The 20,958-nt window shown below is 46.7% G+C and overlaps 1 protein-coding gene across 1 annotated transcript in view; it reads right to left on the bottom strand.

Moving 5' to 3' along the window:
* Window positions 1–969: 969 nt before the first annotated feature.
* The window catches only part of DENND6A (DENN domain containing 6A), a 67,049-nt gene continuing 47,060 nt past the window's right edge, over window positions 970–20,958 (bottom strand). Inside the window, exons 15-20 of the mRNA XM_069736673.1 lie at window positions 8,487–8,576; window positions 7,736–7,789; window positions 7,538–7,647; window positions 6,608–6,710; window positions 4,895–4,969; window positions 970–2,326 (exon numbers count right to left, since the gene is read on the bottom strand). Of these exons, the coding sequence (XP_069592774.1) occupies window positions 2,195–2,326; window positions 4,895–4,969; window positions 6,608–6,710; window positions 7,538–7,647; window positions 7,736–7,789; window positions 8,487–8,576 (564 nt within the window). The 3' untranslated portion in view covers window positions 970–2,194. The remainder of the gene's footprint in view (window positions 2,327–4,894; window positions 4,970–6,607; window positions 6,711–7,537; window positions 7,648–7,735; window positions 7,790–8,486; window positions 8,577–20,958) is intronic.

Here is a 20,958-nt window from a genome sequence, read left to right as displayed (position 1 = left end):
TTGCTGAGCAGCAGTTAGAAGCAGCTTCTAAAAGGCATATGAAACCGCATCAAAGCATAGTTTTTGAGAGAGACCAATGTAAAATAAGGCAATTAACCATCTAGTTGCTCTTTAGAAGTTGTTTCACAAAAGTTTTAGAAGTTTTGATCGATGAGGTACAGGAGCAGAGAGAGCCTCAACATAAAAAGGAAAAGGCGGAAGCGTTCGACTGGGCACTGTGTATGCTCGCAATTGATCAGCTTGTGAACGGTATGGGCTCATAAAAAGTCTACATGTTTGTACATCACTTACTCAGTACGCTTCTGCTGCCCATTGATTTTAGCAATCAGTGGGGTCAGTTCTCTAAAAAAGGAGGTAGCTATTAGTGATGAGCGAATGTGCTGGGATAAGGTGTTATCTGAGCATGCTCGGGTCCTAAAAGAGTGAATTCGTCGTGCTCGAAAAATATGTTCGAGTCCCCGCGGCTGCATGTCTGTGTTTTCCCCAAGTATGTTTTACCTCTCTGTATCACAAGTGTCCAAAGCGACAAGTTAAAAATAATTTATTGCTGCAAACCATTATGGGGAGAGGGTACAATGTACATATAAAACAGCATAAATTAAGTCAACGGAAATGTAAAATACTGAAGATAATCAATATTAATTGAAAATTACAAAGAGAAAAGGTTTCAACTTGTAACAGTCAAAGTTTTGGGGGAAAAAACATTAATTCCACATGGTTGATGATCCAATGGAACGGTGTTAAAGTGTACTTAATATTAATCTGCCAATCAGTGGGGGCGAGGCTCCTGATTGGTCAATAATTGCTCTAAATGGCGATACTCACGATGCTGAGCGGTGCACGGACACATAGGACCAGAATTGTTTTTTTCTAGCTTTAGTTGTTTTGCGCCCAATTTTCATTTGTGCTCATTCTTTTAATTTATGCCCTTTTATGTTCTATTTTTGTCTGTTTTTTTGTTGTTTTTTTAACCCATGATCATCATCGTGGTCGTGGTCTGGAGGTTTTTGGTCGATTCATCAATTGCATCATTTAAAAAAAATGGCAAAATGTTTATTGCAAACGTACTCCACAGTGATGTGATGGACGACTGGAAATTCTGTACAAATTGTGCGATATTTTAGTGGAACGGTCACAAATGAATATTTTTGCCCCCTCCCCCCCCCCCCCCCCCCCCAAAAAAAAAAAAAAACATTTTTATTGTTTTGCGACAAATTGTGAACTATATGCGCCATTGTTTAACAATTTGGTGCAGAAACCATCAGCAATTATTACAAGTAAAACCCGCACATCGCTCTGTGCACACACGGCATGCAGGAGCGGGCAATTTCAGCCTCCGGAGCAGCGCTCTTCAGAGCTGTTTTTTTTTTTTTTTCTGGAGGTCTTATTACCCGGACCCCATCAAACCAGCAGCAACGCATTAGAAGGCATATGGGTCGTCTAAGAGTCCAGGCTGCCCTTATGGCTGGGGGGTCTGACCACTGAGACTTCTGAATAAATGAATGAATGAACCACAGCTGCCGTAAGTGGGGTTCTACTCACATAGGGGGTCCTTTTGACCCCTATTCTCAGGAACAGTGGGGTTCCTATGGTCCGACCCTCAGTAACCGTGAATATAACCAGTGGATATGAAAAAAAAAAAAAAAAAAAAGACTCCGACAGGGGAATTAGCATACACATAATATTTGAAGATCTTTGCTGAGCAGCAGTTAGAAGCAGCTTCTACAAGGCGCATAGTGACGGTATTTAAGGGGAAAATTCAATTATATGATTTCCAAAAAAAGCTAGTATGGCTTCTCCCTTCCCCATCCGCTCACTGTGCATGATTATTAAGAGCATAAAAAGGGTAACAAATCTCTTAGAAAGTAAGGAATACAATCAGACGTCATGATCCAGATCCGGTTACTTCTAAAATCCATCATGGTTTTGCTTTCCTCCTATCGATGTCCGTATGTTACTGCGCCCATAGCACAATATTATATAAAAATATACCAGATATGGATTCTCCTCTGGGTACAGTAGTAAGGAGGCCTTCAGCCTCGCACCAGGGGGACTCAAAAAGCCCTGACCCGTGGCTGAGCCACCGACAATCACTATAGGAGAAGTGAAGGGTGCGCGGCCGTGCGGTGCTGCGCGGCCGTGCGGTGCTGCGCTCATACCACGGTCAGTGTCTTATTGCCTGGACCCACGCGTTTCACGAGCTGGAGGTTTTCAGTAAGATCTCCTGCAGGTCTTCGGGCACTTCCTGAATGATGATGTCCACCTGTCCCTGCAGCCTCTGTAGTGTTCCTGCGCTCACAGGTAGTTGCTCTCTTTGTGCCAAAGCCTGTAAATCGCCAAACAGATCAGTAAAGAAACCATCCATACAATAAATGTAGGCGCTTTCCCAAAATTACAAACACCTCTTGGCTCCGCTGACATGTCCGTTTTATTAAATACCTGTATTCTTCATTAAAAGGATTATTCCCGTCTTCATAGACGGACATTGTCAGATAGGAGTCGTAAAAACAAGCAATTTTACAATTTACTATTAAAAAATGTTGCCGTTTCTGAGATATTAACATTTTCCTTTTGTTTACAGCTCGTTGCCTTGGAGACCGACCACCGCTGGTGTCTCTTGTAAGTAGTCTCTGAAGCTCGCTAGGATTAGAAGGTGGCAACGCATTCCAGCTTCAAAACAGTGCTTATAAGCGCAACGGAAAAGAGCTTGTAAGCACTGGGCAGGTTCTGAAGTCTAGAAGTGGTGGTCGGTCTCCAAGACAACAAGCTGTAAACAGACAGTAAAACCTGCGCAGTGCTTGCAAGCCCTTTTCTGTTAAGCTTGTAAGCACTGTTTTTAAAGTTATCCAGGATCGATGATACCTCCTAATCACGACCAAATACAATGCCGTGCTTACAAGCTAGAGCACAGGTGGTCGGTCTCCTTGGCAACGAGATATAAACTAAAATGTTAATATCTGAAGAACCAATGCAAATTTTAGTAAGCAGTAAATTACATGGGTGATTCTTCTTGTAAGCACAGTCCGGGAATATCCATTTATGAAGATGGAACTAATCATTGCAGTAGCAATTCCAGAGCATCTGGTCTTATAACACTATATTGTGCCGTTCCTCTTTTATTCCTCCTGGAAATATAGGAATACAATGAGAACTCCATTTCTCATCCTCAGGGCGTGTCACAACATTGCTAACACTGATTGGACAGGAGGAGACTGTATAGTGACACCCCCGAGGGACCAGGAGAAGGGAAGGTCCTACCCCTGTGCCTCCAGGAGGAATAACAGAGGAAAGACAAAATGCAGAGATCTATGGAAAGCTGAAGAATTGTTGTTCTATGGGAATACAAGAATATGAATTCAGAACAGATAAGGGAGATGAAAGGATCTGATTAAGGCTGGTGTAATGTGGCCACAAGCCCCGGGCTCCCTGCAGATCTACTGAATGGAGGGTATGTCAGCAACGACGTCATGCACTATGGCAGGCACGCCGATGTCAGCTGCCTGCTCCTCCACATGATGGGGGCAATATACCTGAAAGGGGCCCAGGATGGGGGGGGGGGGGGGGGGCATTATACCTGAAAAGGGCCCAGGATTGGTGGGAGGGGGGGGGGGGGGGGGGGGGGGAGGATACATTATACCTGAAAGGGGCCCAGGGTTGGCATTATACCTAGAAGGGGGATATTTTACCTAGAAAAGACCCAGGATGGGAGAAATTTTACCAGGAAGAGACCCAGGATGGGGGACATTGTACCAGGAAGGGGGATATTATACCTAGAAGGGACCCAGGATGGGGGACATTGTACCAGGAAGGGGGATATTATACCTAGAAGGGGCCCAGGATGGGGGACATTGTACCAAGAAGGGGGATATTATACCTAGAAGGGGCCCAGGATGGGGGACATTGTACCAGGAAGGGGGATATTATACCTAGAAGGGACCCAGGACGGGGGACATTGTACCAGGAAGGGGGATATTATACCTAGAAGGGGCCCAGGATGGGGGACATTGTACCAGGAAGGGGGATATTATACCTAGAAGGGGCTCAGGACAGGAGACATTGTACCAGAAAGGGAGATATTATACCTAGAAGGGGCCCAGGACAGAGGACATTGTACCAGGAAGGGGGATATTATACCTAGAAGGGGCCCAGGACGGGGGACATTGTACCAGGAAGGGGAATATTATACCCAGAAGGGGCTCAGGACAGGAGACATTGTACCAGGAAAGAGGATATCATACCTATAAGTGGCCCAGGATGGGGGACATTGTACCAGGAAGGGGGATATTATACCTAGAAGGGGCTCAGGACAGGGGACATTGTACCAGGAAGGGGGATATTATACCTAGAAGGGGCTCAGGACAGGAGACATTGTACCAGGAAGGAGGATATCATACCTATAAGTGGCCCAGGATGGGGGACATTGTACCAGGAAGGGGGATATTATACCTAGAAGGGGCTCAGGACAGGGGACATTGTACCAGGAAGGGGGATATTATACCTAGAAGGGTCCAAGGATGGGGGACATTGTTATATGGGGAACAAATATATGTCTTTACAGGATCTAGAAAGCTCTAAATTTTGTACTGGCACCCATAGGACTCTAGTTACGCCATCTGTTAAAGGGGTTGTCCACTACTGGCTGGCTGGTGGCAGGGCTCATGTTACACCGCCAGATGTTGATGCCAGTGCACCAATAGACGGGCAGTGTACTGAAAGCAGATGAGTGGTGCGGTCATTTTTTTTTTTTTCACCATTTCTCCAGTCCAATTAAGAAGGGAATGTCTAGTAGTGGACAGCCCCTTTAAGGAGTTGGTCATCATCTGGTTCAAATAAAGAACACATTTAGGATTTTAGTTGCACAAAGCCCATAAATAAATCAGTTGCTGATACTCACCAGTTTATTTTTAAGTTTCAACACCAAATCCACAGACTCCACCTCAGTGTGTTCCTGAACCCAGATGAGCAAATCCTAAACTCAAGACACAAAGAAAGGACGACTCAGTCCACTCCATCAATAACGGATATCCACTTCAGATTTGTGCTTGACACAATGTGACCTGTATTGTGTGTTAAGGGGGCTGGCTGAGTGTTCATTTCCATAGCCAATCCAGACCCCTAATTTATGTGTGATAGACAAGGGGGCTGTCTCAGCTACGAAAATGTATGGGAACCAGACCCCTTACCCTTACTTATCATGTCTGTGAAAGATAAGGGGGCTGGCTCAGCTATGGATACAAACAATATCCATCTCTCTGATCTGTCCTATATAACAAATAATGGGGTCTGGCTGACAGGCTAATTTCAATAGCTAACTGAGCCCCCTTATTTAACATATGTGACAGATAGGAGGGTTATTGTAATGAACATTCAGCCAGCCCCCTTCACACACAGGAAAAGTTTTATGAGTCAACCCCAAGCTAGAACCAGTGATAATATCTGTGGATCAGGGCACCTTAATTACAATGTAATACCAAGTTGTATATCTTTCTTTTATACTCCCTTTATAGGGTTTCACACATCTGACATTCCCAGAGCGTGATGTCCGAACCACTCGCAGCTCACTTGACCTGACCAAACTCAACAACCCGGCCCCTTCCAGATATAATATCCCCCCCCCCCCCCATCCTGGGCCACTTCCAGGTAAAATGTTTTTTCACCCCCCTTTCCCGGGCCCCTTCCAAGTATAATTCCCCCCCCCCCCATGCTGGGCCCCTTCCAGGTATATCCCCCCATCCTAGGCCCCTTCCAGGTATAATGTCCCCTCACCACCCTTGCTGGGCCCCTTCCAAGTATAATGCCCCCAATGCTGGGCGTCTTCCAGGTATAATGTCCCCACATCCTAGGCCCCTTCCAAGTATAATGTCCCCTCACCTTCCCCCTTGCTGGGTCCCTTCCAGGTATAATACCCCCCCTCCATCGTGGGCACCTTCAGGGTATAATGTTCCCCGCCTACCGGTCCCCATTCAGGTATAATGTCCCCTCATCAACCTGGGCCCCTTCCAAGTGTAATACCCCCCCCCCCCACCCTGGGCCCCTTCCAGGTATAATGTCCCACTTTCCCAATGCTGGTCCCCTTCCAGGTATAATATCCCCCCATCCTGGGCCCCTTCCAGGTATAACGTCCACTCACCCGCTTGCTGGGCCCCTTCCAGGTATAATGCCCACCCATCGTTGGCCCCTTCTGGGTATAATGCCCCCCCCCCCCATCGTTGGCCCCTTCTGGGGCTACTGGGCCCTATTCAGGTATCATGTCCATTCATCATCCTGGGCCCCTTCCAGGTGTAATACCCCCCATTCTGGGCCCCTGCCAGTTATATTGTGTCCCCACCCTCAACCTGGGCCCCATCCAGGTATAATGGGTATAGGAGTATATAGCGCCAAGAGTGTAGAGTTCAAGTTAGAACACAGGGGGGAAGTTTGGTCCTCACGACCTGCACCCTTAGGCCGGGGTCACACTTGCGAGTGCAATGTAAGTCTCTCGCCTCAATCCCCGGCACTGCCGCCGGCACTTGGGACTGTGCAGCTGCATGGATTTCTATGTACACTCCTGTCCCGAGTGCCGGCGGCAGTGCCGGGTGAAGTCAAGTGTGAATATTGGACCAATTACCTCATTACAAAGTGCCTCGAGCTGAAGAGCCTCCAACTTCTGCATCATTTCTTTTCTGCGAGCTCTGAACCAGCCGTCAAAGTTTGGGGACTTCAAGAAATGTCTTCATTCATTAAAGAAAAAAAAAATTGGTATAAGAATTGGGCTTTTCTGGCATACGCTTATAAAAGGGGTTCAGTACAAGTCCCATGTAAAGTTACAATGATTGAGACGTTACCAGTAGGACTGCACATGTTCCAGTCTCAGGGTCCGTGTACAGACCGCGATTTCCGGACCGGCCGCAGATCCCGACAACCTCATACATGCCTATGAGATAGCTGAGTTTGAGCCAGGAGAGCCACGTAAAGTCCACAAATCGTGGACCGTACATGTATGGTGGCCGTGTGCCATCACTGTATGGCGTGGGCTCAGCCGGCTCCGTACGGCACAAGGGAGACAGCGGCAGTAATTTTATCACTATGGGAGATTATTCTCCCGGGTTCAGAGCTCTATATATCTTTGTAAGCCAGGGAAATAGAAGATTAAATTAAGTGCTGTCTGAGCTTGCAGCATTAACTCTTTACATGCAGAAATTGTTATTGAAATGTACAGAGTGTGACAGAAGAAGATTGCTCCCTCTGTCACTGTATCAGCTCCCTGCAGCATGATCGTGGGGAGCCAATGGTCGCCATGGCCTCCGATGTGTCATAGAAAACTAAAAGATTGTTTTGAAAAATCTATTAGACAGTATAACAACGACAGGATAGATAATGCTACAGAAACTTGCTGCAGTAAATCCAATCTGCCACAAATCACGCAGTTTTTGGTGCATTTTTTCCCGATGTGAGACTCCCCTCTCCCCGCCGGTCTCTACATCACGATGATTTAAATGTCTAATAAAGAAGAGCTGTGAATTAAGATCCCATTATAAAAGCCAAGAACAATACTGACCTGTACAGGCCAATCCAGTCTCCTTTTAACCGAGACGTGAGCTGAGGTCCCGTCTTCTCCAACGTCTTCATGAACTCCTCCTGACTGAAGGGCTTAAGCTGCGGAGGACTCTGCACGAAGAATACATGGAGGCGATATAAAAACATCCAACCAAAAACAACAAACATTAAACCTTTACAGAAGTCCGCGTCTACTAACCTTCCACGGAGAGATGCTCTTCAGCAGAGGCATCAGGCTGGCAACATATCGTTCCTACAGGCAGATAAGTAAGGGTTAAAGGGACTGAAAACGAGTATTGATCCGTGGGGGTCCATATTGCAGAGACCCGCACTTTTAGGTACAACGTGGAACTTTTAACCCCACGGTGAGAAGACAGAATCCATTCTGAGTATGTAGCATGTGTCTTGTCTTATAAATTCTATATAATGGTGATCAAAAGACACTTATGGGCGGGAAGTTTCACATTTCTATTCACGTCCCTAAAAATTCCTATTGGCTCTATTCTATTCCCTTGTCTGTGACACTATTTAAAGTGCCTACATGTGCCAATTAACTAGAAATCCTGGGTACACCATACAAGGCTGTGCTGTGTTGGTTTCCTGAACACTCATAAAAGAAAGCTTATTAATTTGGAGTTCAAAAGGCATAGAAGAGAGAGCCATTCTTTATGGCTGCGGGAAAAAACTGTCAGCAGCCCCAAAGAGAAGAAATATAGTAAAAAGGTGGACCATGCACACTGTCGATCCATTCTAAGAGGTGTAAAGTCTCCTGTTCTGCCCGATTGGTATTATTCCCAGCTGTCGGACCCCTACCGATCAATGAGTTATCCCTTGGATAGGTGATGACTTGTTTTCACAAGAGAACCCCTTTAAATATGAAAGTGTATATATAGGATTTTAGGACTTATCCCAAGAAGAGAAGCTGGATGTCAGGAATTATAGACACTTACCAGAGGAATGATGAAGCTCTGAGTCAGCTCCAAGAAATGACGTCTGAGAATCGCGTTCTGCGCCTCCGATGGGCGCTTCTGCTGAATTCCCTAAAACAAAGAGTCGAAAGAAAAAGAGAAGAAGGTCAGCATCCATGTGATACACGTTACATAATGTAATATATAATAATAGGATCAGCTCGTTAACCGCAGCTAAAAACGGCCTTAATTATTCAATCAGCTAACTGGAAGCGTATGACCATAGAAAACCAAACAATTAGATACTAAAATATTCGGGAAAGGACGGATAAGTAGCTAGATGACATCTTTTGCACTGCTGAGATCTGCGGGGACATTCTGCATAATGGAAGGCACTTTACGAGATTTTGTTTCAATTTGTGCCAAGTTATTCCAGATGGGGCAATTTCCACCATACACTCAGTATGTTCAACCTCAACAGGAAAAATCGTGGAGTTATGGAAATCACAGGATGGATAGACTTATGCAAATCATTAAAAATGTTGAAAAAAACAAATGTACATAGTTACCATAACATTGTAAATATATTCAGCTTACAGCATTGGCTGCGATCAGTGAAGTTATTAATTGCTGTCTGAGGAATGTTCTGTCGCGCTAAATACAGTTGGGCAAATCATCAAGATCCACAGCTGGCAGCACCTTTTGTAACTGTCAACCAATGTCACCAATGATGGGGAGACAAGTCTGGAGAAACTGGTAGCACGTTTAGGCCATGCAAGCTGCTCATAGTACTACAATCAGCACACTGACCATGCTACTGTAAGCAGTTTGTATGGTCTAAACATACTTCCATGGCCTGCAGCGTCTCCAACTTGTCTACCATGAAGAACATCTGGGACGTCATTGGTAATTGCAAAGGGAGCTGCCAGCAGAGGATCTTGATGATTTTCCCAAGTGCATCCAGCACAACATTACATTTCTCAGATGACCATTAATAACCTCACTGATAGCAGCCAAGGCTGTAAGAGCGGGGGGATTTCTGCATGTGGCACTCATACTCCATACTGAAAAATTCAAAAGGTTTTTGAAAATGTTGTTTTAATTTTTCCCTCATTTACAGATCAGTAACAAATCCACCCACCCTGTGATATCTATAATTCCACGGCTTTTCCTGCTGTTGTATTTTTAATGTTGCATAATGTGTATTATCCACAAGTGATTTGAGAATTTCCTTCTGGACAATGTGGTGCAAACCGCAAAAGAGAAAAATACACGTGCACCATTCTCACGGTATTAAAGGGATAATGCAATGGCTGGCTGTTAAATCTTTGGGTGACTTAGTTTCCACTGGTGGGATTCCCACCCAACCCTAAAATAAGGTAGTTGAGGCTCCCGTTCTCTCTTATCCACAGCCAGGAGTTGATAGACGCGTTTGGTTACACAGGTGCCGAAAGTAAAAGTGAAGTGCCGCTCCACCTGCTGCACCATACATACAACCCGGCTGCCTCCTTGAGACTTTATTTTAGGTGGAAACAGGGCTGCCACTAGGAATTTCAGGGCCCCATACTGGCAACATTTTCGGGGCCCCCTTGAGACTCCAACCCAGCCCCGCCTCCACCCCACGATCTGTCCACAGTCCCACCACGTTCTCTTGGAAAAACTCCATTTCTGCACCACATCCTCACCAATCACACATTAACAGTTCCCATCACCAGATCACACACATAGCCAGCAGCTATTGATTTGGCCAAAAGATTTTTTAATCCGCCACCACAACAAGGTAGACTCTTTTGGCCGAGCTCTACTCTACTCTACTCTACTCTATCCCGTTAATCATTTGTTAAAATATCCAATACAATTTAGGTATATTTTTATTTATTTCTCAATTTTTAAAATGACCAATAATACCACATACAAGGGACAAATACCACCACATCATGACCAAATCACATATTACCACCACATAGTGACCTATACCGCATATAAGGAACAAATACCGCCACAACATGATCAGATCACATATTACCACCAGTGACCGAATAATACTACATACAAGGAATAAATACCGCCACATTATGACCAGACAATATATTACCACCACAGTGACCAATTAATACAACATACAAGGAAAAAATAGCACCACGCCATGACCAGACAACATATTACCACAACATATTACCACCACATAGTGACGTATAATACCACATACAAGGAACAAATACAGCCACACCATGGCCGGACCACATATTACCACCACATAGTGACCGAATACTACAATACTGATCATTAACAAAAAACACTATACTAATATCACCATAAGTGCCATTATACATGGGAGATCTGTACTTAGTATGCACTGTCTGTGTACAGGTAATACAGTGATCACCAGTGACATTGTACACAGGAGATCTGTATATAGTGTCAGTGTAAAGGTAATCCAGTGATCACTGGTGACATTGTACACAGAAGCTCTGTATATAGTATACAGTGTATTGTGTCAGTGTACAGGTAACACACTGATTCACCAGTGATGTCTCTAGGTGATGTCCCGTCTGTCTACATCCTGCCCCATGATTCTCCATCGTGCCCCATCTGTCTCCATCCTGCCCCATCATCCTGAACCATGTCTCCATCCTGCCCATGATTCTCCATCCTGCACCATGTGTCTCCATCCTGCACCATAATCCTGCCCCATGTGTCTCAATCCTGCCCCATGTCTCCATCCTGCCCCATGTGTCTCCATCCTGCCCCATGATCCTGAACCATCTGTCTCCATCCTGCCCCATGTCTCCATCCTGCCCATGATTCTTCATCCTGCACCATGTGTCTCCATCCTGCACCATCATCCTGAACCATGTGTCTCCATCCTGCCCCATAATCCTGCCCCATGTGTCTACATCCTGCCCATGATTCTGCCCCATATCTACATCCTGCCTCATGATCCTGAACCATGTGTCTCCATCCTGCCCCATGTCTACATCCTGCCCATGATTCTCCATCCTGCCCCATAATCCTGCCCCATGTGTCTCCATCCTGCCCCATGTCTACATCCTGCCCCATGATCCTGAACCATGTGTCTCTATCCTGCCCCATGATCCTGAACCATGTGTCTCCATCCTGCACCATGTATCCATCCTGCCCATGATTCTCCATCCTGCCCCATAATCCTGCCCCATGTGTCTCCATCCTGCCCCATGATCCTGAACCATGTGTCTCTATCCTGCCCCATGATCCTGAACCATGTGTCTCCATCCTGCACCATGTATCCATCCTGCCCATAATTCTCCATCCTGCCCCATGATCCTGCACCATGTGTCTCCATCCTGCCCCATAATCCTGCACCATGTGTCTCCATCCTGCCCCATAATCCTGCCCCGTGTATCTCCATCCTGCCCCATGTCTACATCCTGCCCATGATTCTGCCCCATGTCTACATCCTGCCCCATGATCCTGAACCATGAGTCTCTATCCTGCCCCATGATCCTGAACCATGTCTCCATCCTGCCCCAAGATCCTGAACCATGTCTCCATCCTGCCCATGATTCTCCATCCTGCCCCATGATCCTGCACCATGTGTCTCCATCCTGCCCCATGATCCTGCACCATGTGTCTCCATCCTGCCCCATGATCCTGCACCATGTGTCTCCATCCTGCCCCATGATCCTGCACCATGTGTCTCCATCCTGCCCCATGATCCTGCACCATGTGTCTCCATCCTGCCCCATGATCCTGCACCATGTGTCTCCATCCTGCCCCATGATCCTGCACCATGTGTCTCCATCCTGCCCCATGATCCTGCACCATGTGTCTCCATCCTGCCCCATGATCCTGCACCATGTGTCTCCATCCTGCCCCATGATCCTGCACCATGTGTCTCCATCCTGCCCCATGATCCTGCACCATGTGTCTCCATCCTGCCCCATGATCCTGCACCATGTGTCTCCATCCTGCCCCATGATCCTGCACCATGTGTCTCCATCCTGCCCCATGATCCTGCACCATGTGTCTCCATCCTGCCCCATCATCCTGAACCATGTGTCTCCATCCTGCACCATGTCACATGGTGCAGGATCATGAGGCAGGAAGGAGACAGATGGGGCAGGATGGAGACACATGGTCCATAGTATTTGCGCCTAAAAATCTGTGCAGGGAATTACAACACATCTCCATGTGCTTACATGGTGTCAAAGGGGAGTTACATATAGTCAAATACACTAGAGTGCAATAATACCGTCATGTCCCTATAAATTATCAGTGACTTCGGTCACCATGGCAATAAACAACCAATAGGATTGCTAGATTTGAATTTGAAAAAAAAAAAAAAACACAAACGTCAGTTATTCTCAGTCTGTTCTATCTCAGCGGAGAGTGAAGACAGAAACCTGCGGCCACCGCGACATGTCAGGTATAAACCTGTAAGGCTAAGTTCACACTGCGTTAGTGCAGTCCGTTCAACACATCCGTTAAACGGACTGCACTAACGCAAGTGCCGACGTTTGCACAGCGCTAGCAGTGACGGACCCGGAAACGCTGCAGCCCGCGTCTCGGGTCCGTCACTCAATGACGGCACATTGCTAGCGCACGCCCATTGTGGGCGTGCGCTAGCGATGCGTCCGCCATTGAAAGTAATGGCGGCGTTAACGGACTACATTACACCGCGTTATGCCGCGGTGTAACGTAGTCCGTTAAACGGGTCACACTAACGCAGTGTGAACCCAGCCTAATATTATATATGTTATAAAGGCACAGATGATTGGCCTCGGGGAGACCAAAACATCCAACACCGCGGAGACACCATCACGTGTTTCTCAACGCAGTGATTCCAGAACACTGCCCCCATCCCTTATGGGAAATATGCAGATGCAAGTAAAGAAGCTGCAGAGACACCATCACGTGTTTCTCGACGCAAGCAGTGAATAGCCAGATATTTCCCCGGGAAGGAACAACCATAATATTATATATGTGACGGCTGATTTATCTCATCACATATTCATACAGAATAACCCGAGATGTTCTGTTACTAATTGTTCATATTTACCCCAATACGTCACGTAGAGGCATGTACATGATGAGGAGACGGAGGCTGATACTCCGCGGTCACATCTTATTGGATGGGTCCAATATATAACATCAGCTCCATCCTCCATAAACAACGGAGAATGGACCTAAGTCAATTATTCTGAATATTCCTCCATATACAGCACAGAATAATGGGGGAGGGCAGATATTGGATGTATAACCGTTATATCCTGCACATTGCCCAATGTTGCCTTTGCCCCGGCAATGCCTCCTAAACACACAAACGGCGTTTCTCAAAGTTTCCAGTAACGGTATACCCTGGTCAATGGCATCTGCCCAAAACGAAACAGTACACCCTGGTCAATGGCATCTGCCCAAAACGTAACAGTACACCCTGGTCTATGGCATCTGCCCAAAACGTAACAGAACACCCTGGTCAATGGCATCTGCCCAAAACGTAACCGTACACTCTGGTCAATGGCATCTGCCCAAAACGTAACCGTACACTCTGGTCAATGGCATCTGCCCAAAACGTAACCGTACACTCTGGTCAATGGCATCTGCCCAAAACGTAACCGTACACCCTGGTCTATGGCATCTGCCCAAAACGTAACAGAACACCCTGGTCAATGGCATCTGCCCAAAACGTAACCGTACACTCTGGTCAATGGCATCTGCCCAAAACGTAACCGTACACTCTGGTCAATGGCATCTGCCCAAAACGTAACCGTACACTCTGGTCAATGGCATCTGCCCAAAACGTAACCGTACACTCTGGTCAATGGCATCTGCCCAAAACGTAACCGTACACTCTGGTCAATGGCATCTGCCCAAAACGTAACAGTACACCCTGGTCAATGGCATCTGCCCAAAACGTAACCGTACACCCTGGTCTATGGCATCTGCCCAAAACGTAACAGAACACCCTGGTCAATGGCATCTGCCCAAAACGTAACCGTACACTCTGGTCAATGGCATCTGCCCAAAACGTAACCGTACACTCTGGTCAATGGCATCTGCCCAAAACGTAACCGTACACCCTGGTCTATGGCATCTGCCCACAACGTAACAGAACACCCTGGTCAATGGCATCTGCCCAAAACGTAACCGTACACTCTGGTCAATGGCATCTGCCCAAAACGTAACCGTACACTCTGGTCAATGGCATCTGCCCAAAACGTAACCGTACACTCTGGTCAATGGCATCTGCCCAAAACGTAACCGTACACTCTGGTCAATGGCATCTGCCCAAAACGTAACCGTACACTCTGGTCAATGGCATCTGCCCAAAACGTAACAGTACACCCTGGTCAATGGCATCTGCCCAAAACGTAACCGTACACTCTGGTCAATGGCATCTGCCCAAAACGTAACCGTACACTCTGGTCAATGGCATCTGCCCAAAACGTAACAGTACACCCTGGTCAATGGCATCTGCCCAAAACGTAACCGTACACCCTGGTCTATGGCATCTGCCCAAAACGTAACCGTACACTCTGGTCAATGGCATCTGCCCAAAACGTAACCGTACACTCTGGTCAATGGCATCTGCCCAAAACGTAACAGTACACCCTGGTCAATGGCATCTGCCCAAAACGTAACCGTACACCCTGGTCAATGGCATCTGCCCAAGTGCCAAAAACTCAGTCTGACTGTTCTGCTATTTTAAAGGATTTTGATAGATTTCGACACGAGTGAAGACCACAGCGAGACCATGTGGACCGGACCTTCATCCTGCGTTGGATCAGGTGAGATACGACCATTCTCTGTCCTGTGGTCAGACGGCTCCCAAAGGCTTCAACTTTCTTTATCTTTGGGATGTGTTAGGTTTCCAGTAATTTTCCCCAACAGAGGTTGGCATCGCCGGTCTGAGCAGAACATGAGCTTCATAGGTAGAGAGGGGAATCCTATCACTGGCCATGAAGGCTACAGTAGGATTCCATCTTCCATGTACAAAACACATTTTTCAAGCTTCTTCTTACTGATATTTCTGTTCCTAGAATTTAGCGGGATGGTTAGCAATATGGCGGTCAGTAGTGCCGCCCTGTCACATCCTCTCTGTATGATTATGAATGATCTTTATATTTGGTTCTTTTCTCTTCAGTTGACATCACACCGGAGGAGGCATTCAGAAGACTGGCCTTCTGTATGAAGCTTCTGCCGTCACCCCTCTACAAGATGGAGGTTAGCGAGAAGACGACTATATCGTTGCCTTTAATTTTACAAGGGTGTATAGGTATGTCTTATTACAAGAGTAACTTAATCTGCTGTCTTCTTAGTGCCTCATGCCGACCAGCCCAGAAGCCCAGAAGAAATATACATCAAGGCATGAATATGAAGAGCAGCCTGCACCATCCATGAAGACCACCCAGATCACAGAACAAGAAGCAAGGGCAATGCGGGCTAAAGTACTGTGCATGGACCTGGATGAAGAGCAGGGAACCCAAAACGAAGAAAGGAAGAAGAAAAAGGTCAAAATCACAATTAAGATCGGCGCCAGAAGAAAGACCACAAAAAGGCAAAAAGAAGCAGCAGGACAGAGGCCAGAAGAAGCAGCAGGACAGAGGCCAGAAGAAGCAGCAGGACAGAGGCCAGAAGAAGCAGCAGGACAGAGGCCAGAAGAAGCAGCAGGACAGAGGCCAGAAGAAGCAGCAGGACAGAGGCCAGAAGAAGCAGCAGGACAGAGGCCAGAAGAAGCAGCAGGACAGAGGCCAGAAGAAGCAGCAGGACAGAGGCCAGAAGAAGCAGCAGCACAGAGGCCAGAAGAAGCAGCAGGACCACGCGGTGCCACATTCTCCAATATATTAACCAGTATTTGAGAGGAAAGAAGAACATCATCTGGACGATCCTGCTAGGACCTCTCAGCCGGTAACATCATAAACGGCAAATACTGGGAGGTAAGTATTAAAAAAGAATAGTAATAAGAGCGGTAAAATATTAAAGCAGCAATATATTAATATTAGTAGGGAAAACTGTAATAAGTAGTAATTATAGTAAAAAAATAGTAGGAATAAAAATGTAAAAGTAATAGTATTAGTAGTTATAACAGCAAGTTTAATTAACATAGGGACCTTATGATTGTTAGGGTGTAGCATTAATAATAATTAATAACAACATAAACAATTAGTTACAGTAGTATAAATAGGACATGGAGAAATAGTTGTCATAACAAGGTAGTCAGCTAGTATTAACAGCTATTCTATTAATATAACACTATATACGCATTTTATTAGCATTAGGCGGCTTGATCCAGGGTTCTAGGACTGATCGCCTTTTCCCGGGGTCAAGAAGGAATTTTTTCCCTGAGTCACTAATTGGCTGAGTGTGTCCAGGGTTTTTTGCCTTCTTCTGGATCAACAACTTTAGACATAGGGGCTTTATTTATACCGGTTAGTGTAGTGTTAGTGTAGGTCCCATCTGAAGAGGTCGCCTTGTCGTTGGCAGATGGGCTCGCACAATTTGATCAAAATGTGCGCTAAGAACCTCACATTTCTAGGAGCTGTGTAATAAATATGGCCGTTTACATATCTGCGTTGGCAGAATTTTCTTTCTTTTGCATTGCGGCTACAGCAGCTGCTCCTGCACATTTATTTCAGTTTGTTTGTGTTAGTTTACTTACTTTCTGGATTAACACCTTTAAACATTATAACCTTACAACCAGTTAATAATAATTTAAGTACGGATGTAGGGTAAAATTGGTGATAATTGTAGATACTGAGAGAAATTATTACTACAATTCGTGTTATTTTATTTTTTAAGTAAACCATATTCACACGTTTTCTTTCTGCTTCCAAGTTTGATATCAAAGGCACCATATGAACATTTCTATTCATTTTCAGCTTTTTATTCTTACCTAGGTCTGTCTGATCCCTACAGACAGGGCTGCCACTAGGAATTTCGGGACCCTATACTGGCAAAATTTTCGGGCCACCTTGAGACTCCGCCCAGGCTCCACCCCAGCTCCTCCTCCACCATCCTACCGCTCGCTCTTGGAAAAACTCAACTTCTCCACCACGTCCTCATCAATCGGATATTAACGGTTCCCATCAAACACCAGATCACATACATAGCCAGCAGCTTTTGTTCTGGCCAAAAGAATTTTTAAGCTGCCACCACAACACGGTAGACTCTTTTGGCCGGACCCTACTCTACATCCTGTGCAGTTCCCCTTTAACTCCCCTCTCCACATTATAATGTGCAGTCCCCCTTTAAACCCCCACATCATCTTTTGCGGTCCCCCTTTAACCCCCCTCCCCACATCATTTGCGGTCCCCCTTTATCCCCTCCCCGCATCATCATGTGCCATCCCCCTTACATCATGTGCAGTCCCCCTTTTCCCCCCATCATCATGCGCAGTCCTCCTTTATCCCCCCCATCATGTGCCGTCCCTTTTATTCCCCCCATATCATCATGCGCAGTCCCCTTTATCCCCCCACAACATGTGCTGTCCCTTTTTAACCCCCCACCCCACATCATCATGTGCAGTCCCCCTTTTTCCCCCATCATCATGTGCAGTCTTCTTTAACCCCCCTCCCCACATCATCATGTGCAGTCCTCCTTTATCCTCCCCACATAATGTGCCGTCCCTTTTATCGCCCCCACATCATCATGTGCAGTCGCCCTTTATCCCCCTTACATAATGTGCCGTCCCCTTTTAACCTCCTCCCCACATCATCATGTGCAGTCCCCCTTACTCCTTCCCCTGTCATCATGTGCAATTCCTCCTCCTCTCCTCACCCATTTAATTCATTTTGTACAGAAAACAAAAAAGTTTTGTATACTTACCTCACAGTCGCTCTGCAGGAGCGCGGCTCTGCAGCAGCGCGGCTCTGCATCCAGGGTAAATGCTAGACTGTATGGGCTCCCTGCAGGTATGAGGTCATTTCCCGGGGCATGTCATACCGGGGGGCATGTTCTGACTTGGCACAGGCAGGAAGAGAAGCTGCCATCTTAGTGAGCCGGCTAGACTGTACGGGCTGCAGTCAGGACCTGGAAGGAGCCCATACAGTCTAGGCTCAACCGAAGATGGAGGGAGCAGGAGCTGCGCAGCCGTCAAGGTAAGATGGCCGTGCACAGCTCTGGGAAAGCTCCCGGGTCCCAGCATCGACCTGTGCACTGTAGCTGCACGATGGGGCCCAATGAACAGTAGCACATAAGCGGGGCCCAGACCTGTGGGCCACTCTGCGTACTGCTGTTCACCGGGCCCCATACAGCAGTAAGGGCAGTAATGCCCTGATGGCGGCCCCGGGTGGAAATCCTCTTTAAAGGAACACAAATGAAATTCCAATGTGTTAATAAGAACGATGCTCTGCGTCCTCCGCAGCCATCACAGATTTCTATCCTCATGACGGGGGCAGACTGTATTCTGCCTTGAAATAACATAACACGCCTGGCAGGACCATGACAGTCAGTGATCACCGGGGTCCGTCTCCGCGTCTATGGGATGTGACAGAGCTCTTCTGCTTCGTTAAACAACCAGTCACCTTTACATAGAAACCTCTCACTTATTAGCAACGGGTGGCAATGATATGATTGGGAAAGATCCTTCTTGTGCGTCTCGGCTTTATGGGCAGTGGTTTTTCTATTACAGGAAGCAGTGACTGCATTATACTAACACACAAAAAGTAGAATCCATTTACAATATATATTTAGGGAGGTATATACTACCCCACTATTAGAAAGCAAATGTAAAAAGTATATCTGCCCGTAGAGGACAGGGTATGACCTTGTATTACACAACGACCTGCTGAAATAGGGATTTTTGTGTACTCACCGTAAAATCTCTGAGCCAATCATTGGCGGACACAGACCGTGGGTGTATGCTGCTGCCACCAGTAGGCTGACACAAAGTATTACAAAGAAAGTTAGCTCCTCCTCTGCAGTATACACCACTCACTGGCTCTCAGAGAACCAGTTAAGTGCAAAAGCAGTAGGAGATCAATAATAACATAGAAGAATACAACCTGTCACATCACAGCGCAGGTACGAAACTCACAAAACAGGCACAAAGCCATTAACAGGGTGGGTGCGGTGTCCCCCAATGATTGGCTCGAAGAAAAGGATTTTAGGGTGAGTACACAAAAATCCCTATTTCTTCTTTAGCTAATCGGGGGACACAGACCATGGAACGTCCCAAAGAAGTCCCTGGGTGGGGACAACATAACAGATCAGGCCCTGCGTAACTGCTGCCTAAAAGTGTGCTACCACGACCTGCAGAGTCCGCTTGCCGAGACTCACATCTGCAGAAAGACTGGATGTGAATATGATAGTGTTTAAAGAATATGTGCGGACTAGAAGAACCGCAGCATTGCAGGTCTGCCCTGCCGACGCCTGATGCCTCATGGCCCAAGAAACCTCAATCGACCGAGTGGAGAGTGTCCTGATCCCTGCTGGGATAGGATGACCTCTGCGAGGAAGAACTCCTGGATGGAGTAACGAATCCACCTGGCTATCCTAGCCGAAAAAGTGGCAAAACCCGTTTTTGTGACCATCAGGAAGCCCAAAGAAAGCGACCTACCTTGAGAATTACGTCGCCCTCGATACATGCCTTGTGAGAACTCGTAACTCGTGCAGAGTACGGAGAACTCTTTCCGCTTTGTGTACTGGCGCCGAATAGGACGAGGGAAGAACGATGTCCTCGTAACGGAGGAAGTACGATATCATCTTATGAACAAGGAACGGGAAACAGCCCGAGGACAACCTTGCCACAATGGAAATAAGGAAAGGCGTCAGGAAGGACAGAGCTACTAGCTCCAAAACTCACCTGCATGACGTGACCACAGAAAAAGACGAACATCCATGACAGTAACGTCAATTCTGATTAAAAACAAAAAAAGAAGTCTTCTGTACGAATTCCAGGACCAATTAAGGTTCCAAAGATACAGTGGTACGACAGAGAAGTACCACATGTGAAAAACTCTTAGCATTTATGTCCTTACGTGCAGTTTTGTTGGAAAATGACCGATAAGGCCAAAATCTGGATTTTTTTAACGAACTGAGCGCCAGGTCTGAATTTAGGTTGATTTAAGGAAAACAAAATGGAGATGCATCCGTGATCCCTGCCCAAAAGAAAATGCATACCAAGGCAGGCGTACAGCACTATTCACTCAACTTGTTGTGACAGTCCAGCCTGAATTAGAAGTCGAGTACTTCGGCGTTCAATCTGGACGCCATCTGTTCTACCTCCGGAGTTCCCTAGCGAAGGCAGATCTGTTGGAAGACTTCTGGATGAAGTTCCCACTCGCCTGAGGTGAGACCTTGACAGTTGAGGAAGTCTGCTGCCCAGATTCCTACTCCTGGGATGTAAGCTACCCTGACCATGGCTGCCCGGCTGCGGTACCCCCCTGATGATTGACATACGCCGCAGTTGCGGCATTAACTGATAGAAACTCGTATGGGGTGACCCGCTAGAAAGACAGTGGAACTGCCGTAGAGCTAGACGAATAGCTCGGTTTTCCAGAACATTGATCGGGAGCCTGGGTTCCCGAGTTGACCG

The sequence above is a fragment of the Ranitomeya imitator genome, chromosome 8 (assembly GCF_032444005.1).
Source record: "Ranitomeya imitator isolate aRanImi1 chromosome 8, aRanImi1.pri, whole genome shotgun sequence".
Lineage (NCBI taxonomy): Eukaryota > Metazoa > Chordata > Amphibia > Anura > Dendrobatidae > Ranitomeya > Ranitomeya imitator.
This window is presented reverse-complemented; position numbering and strand designations above follow the sequence as displayed.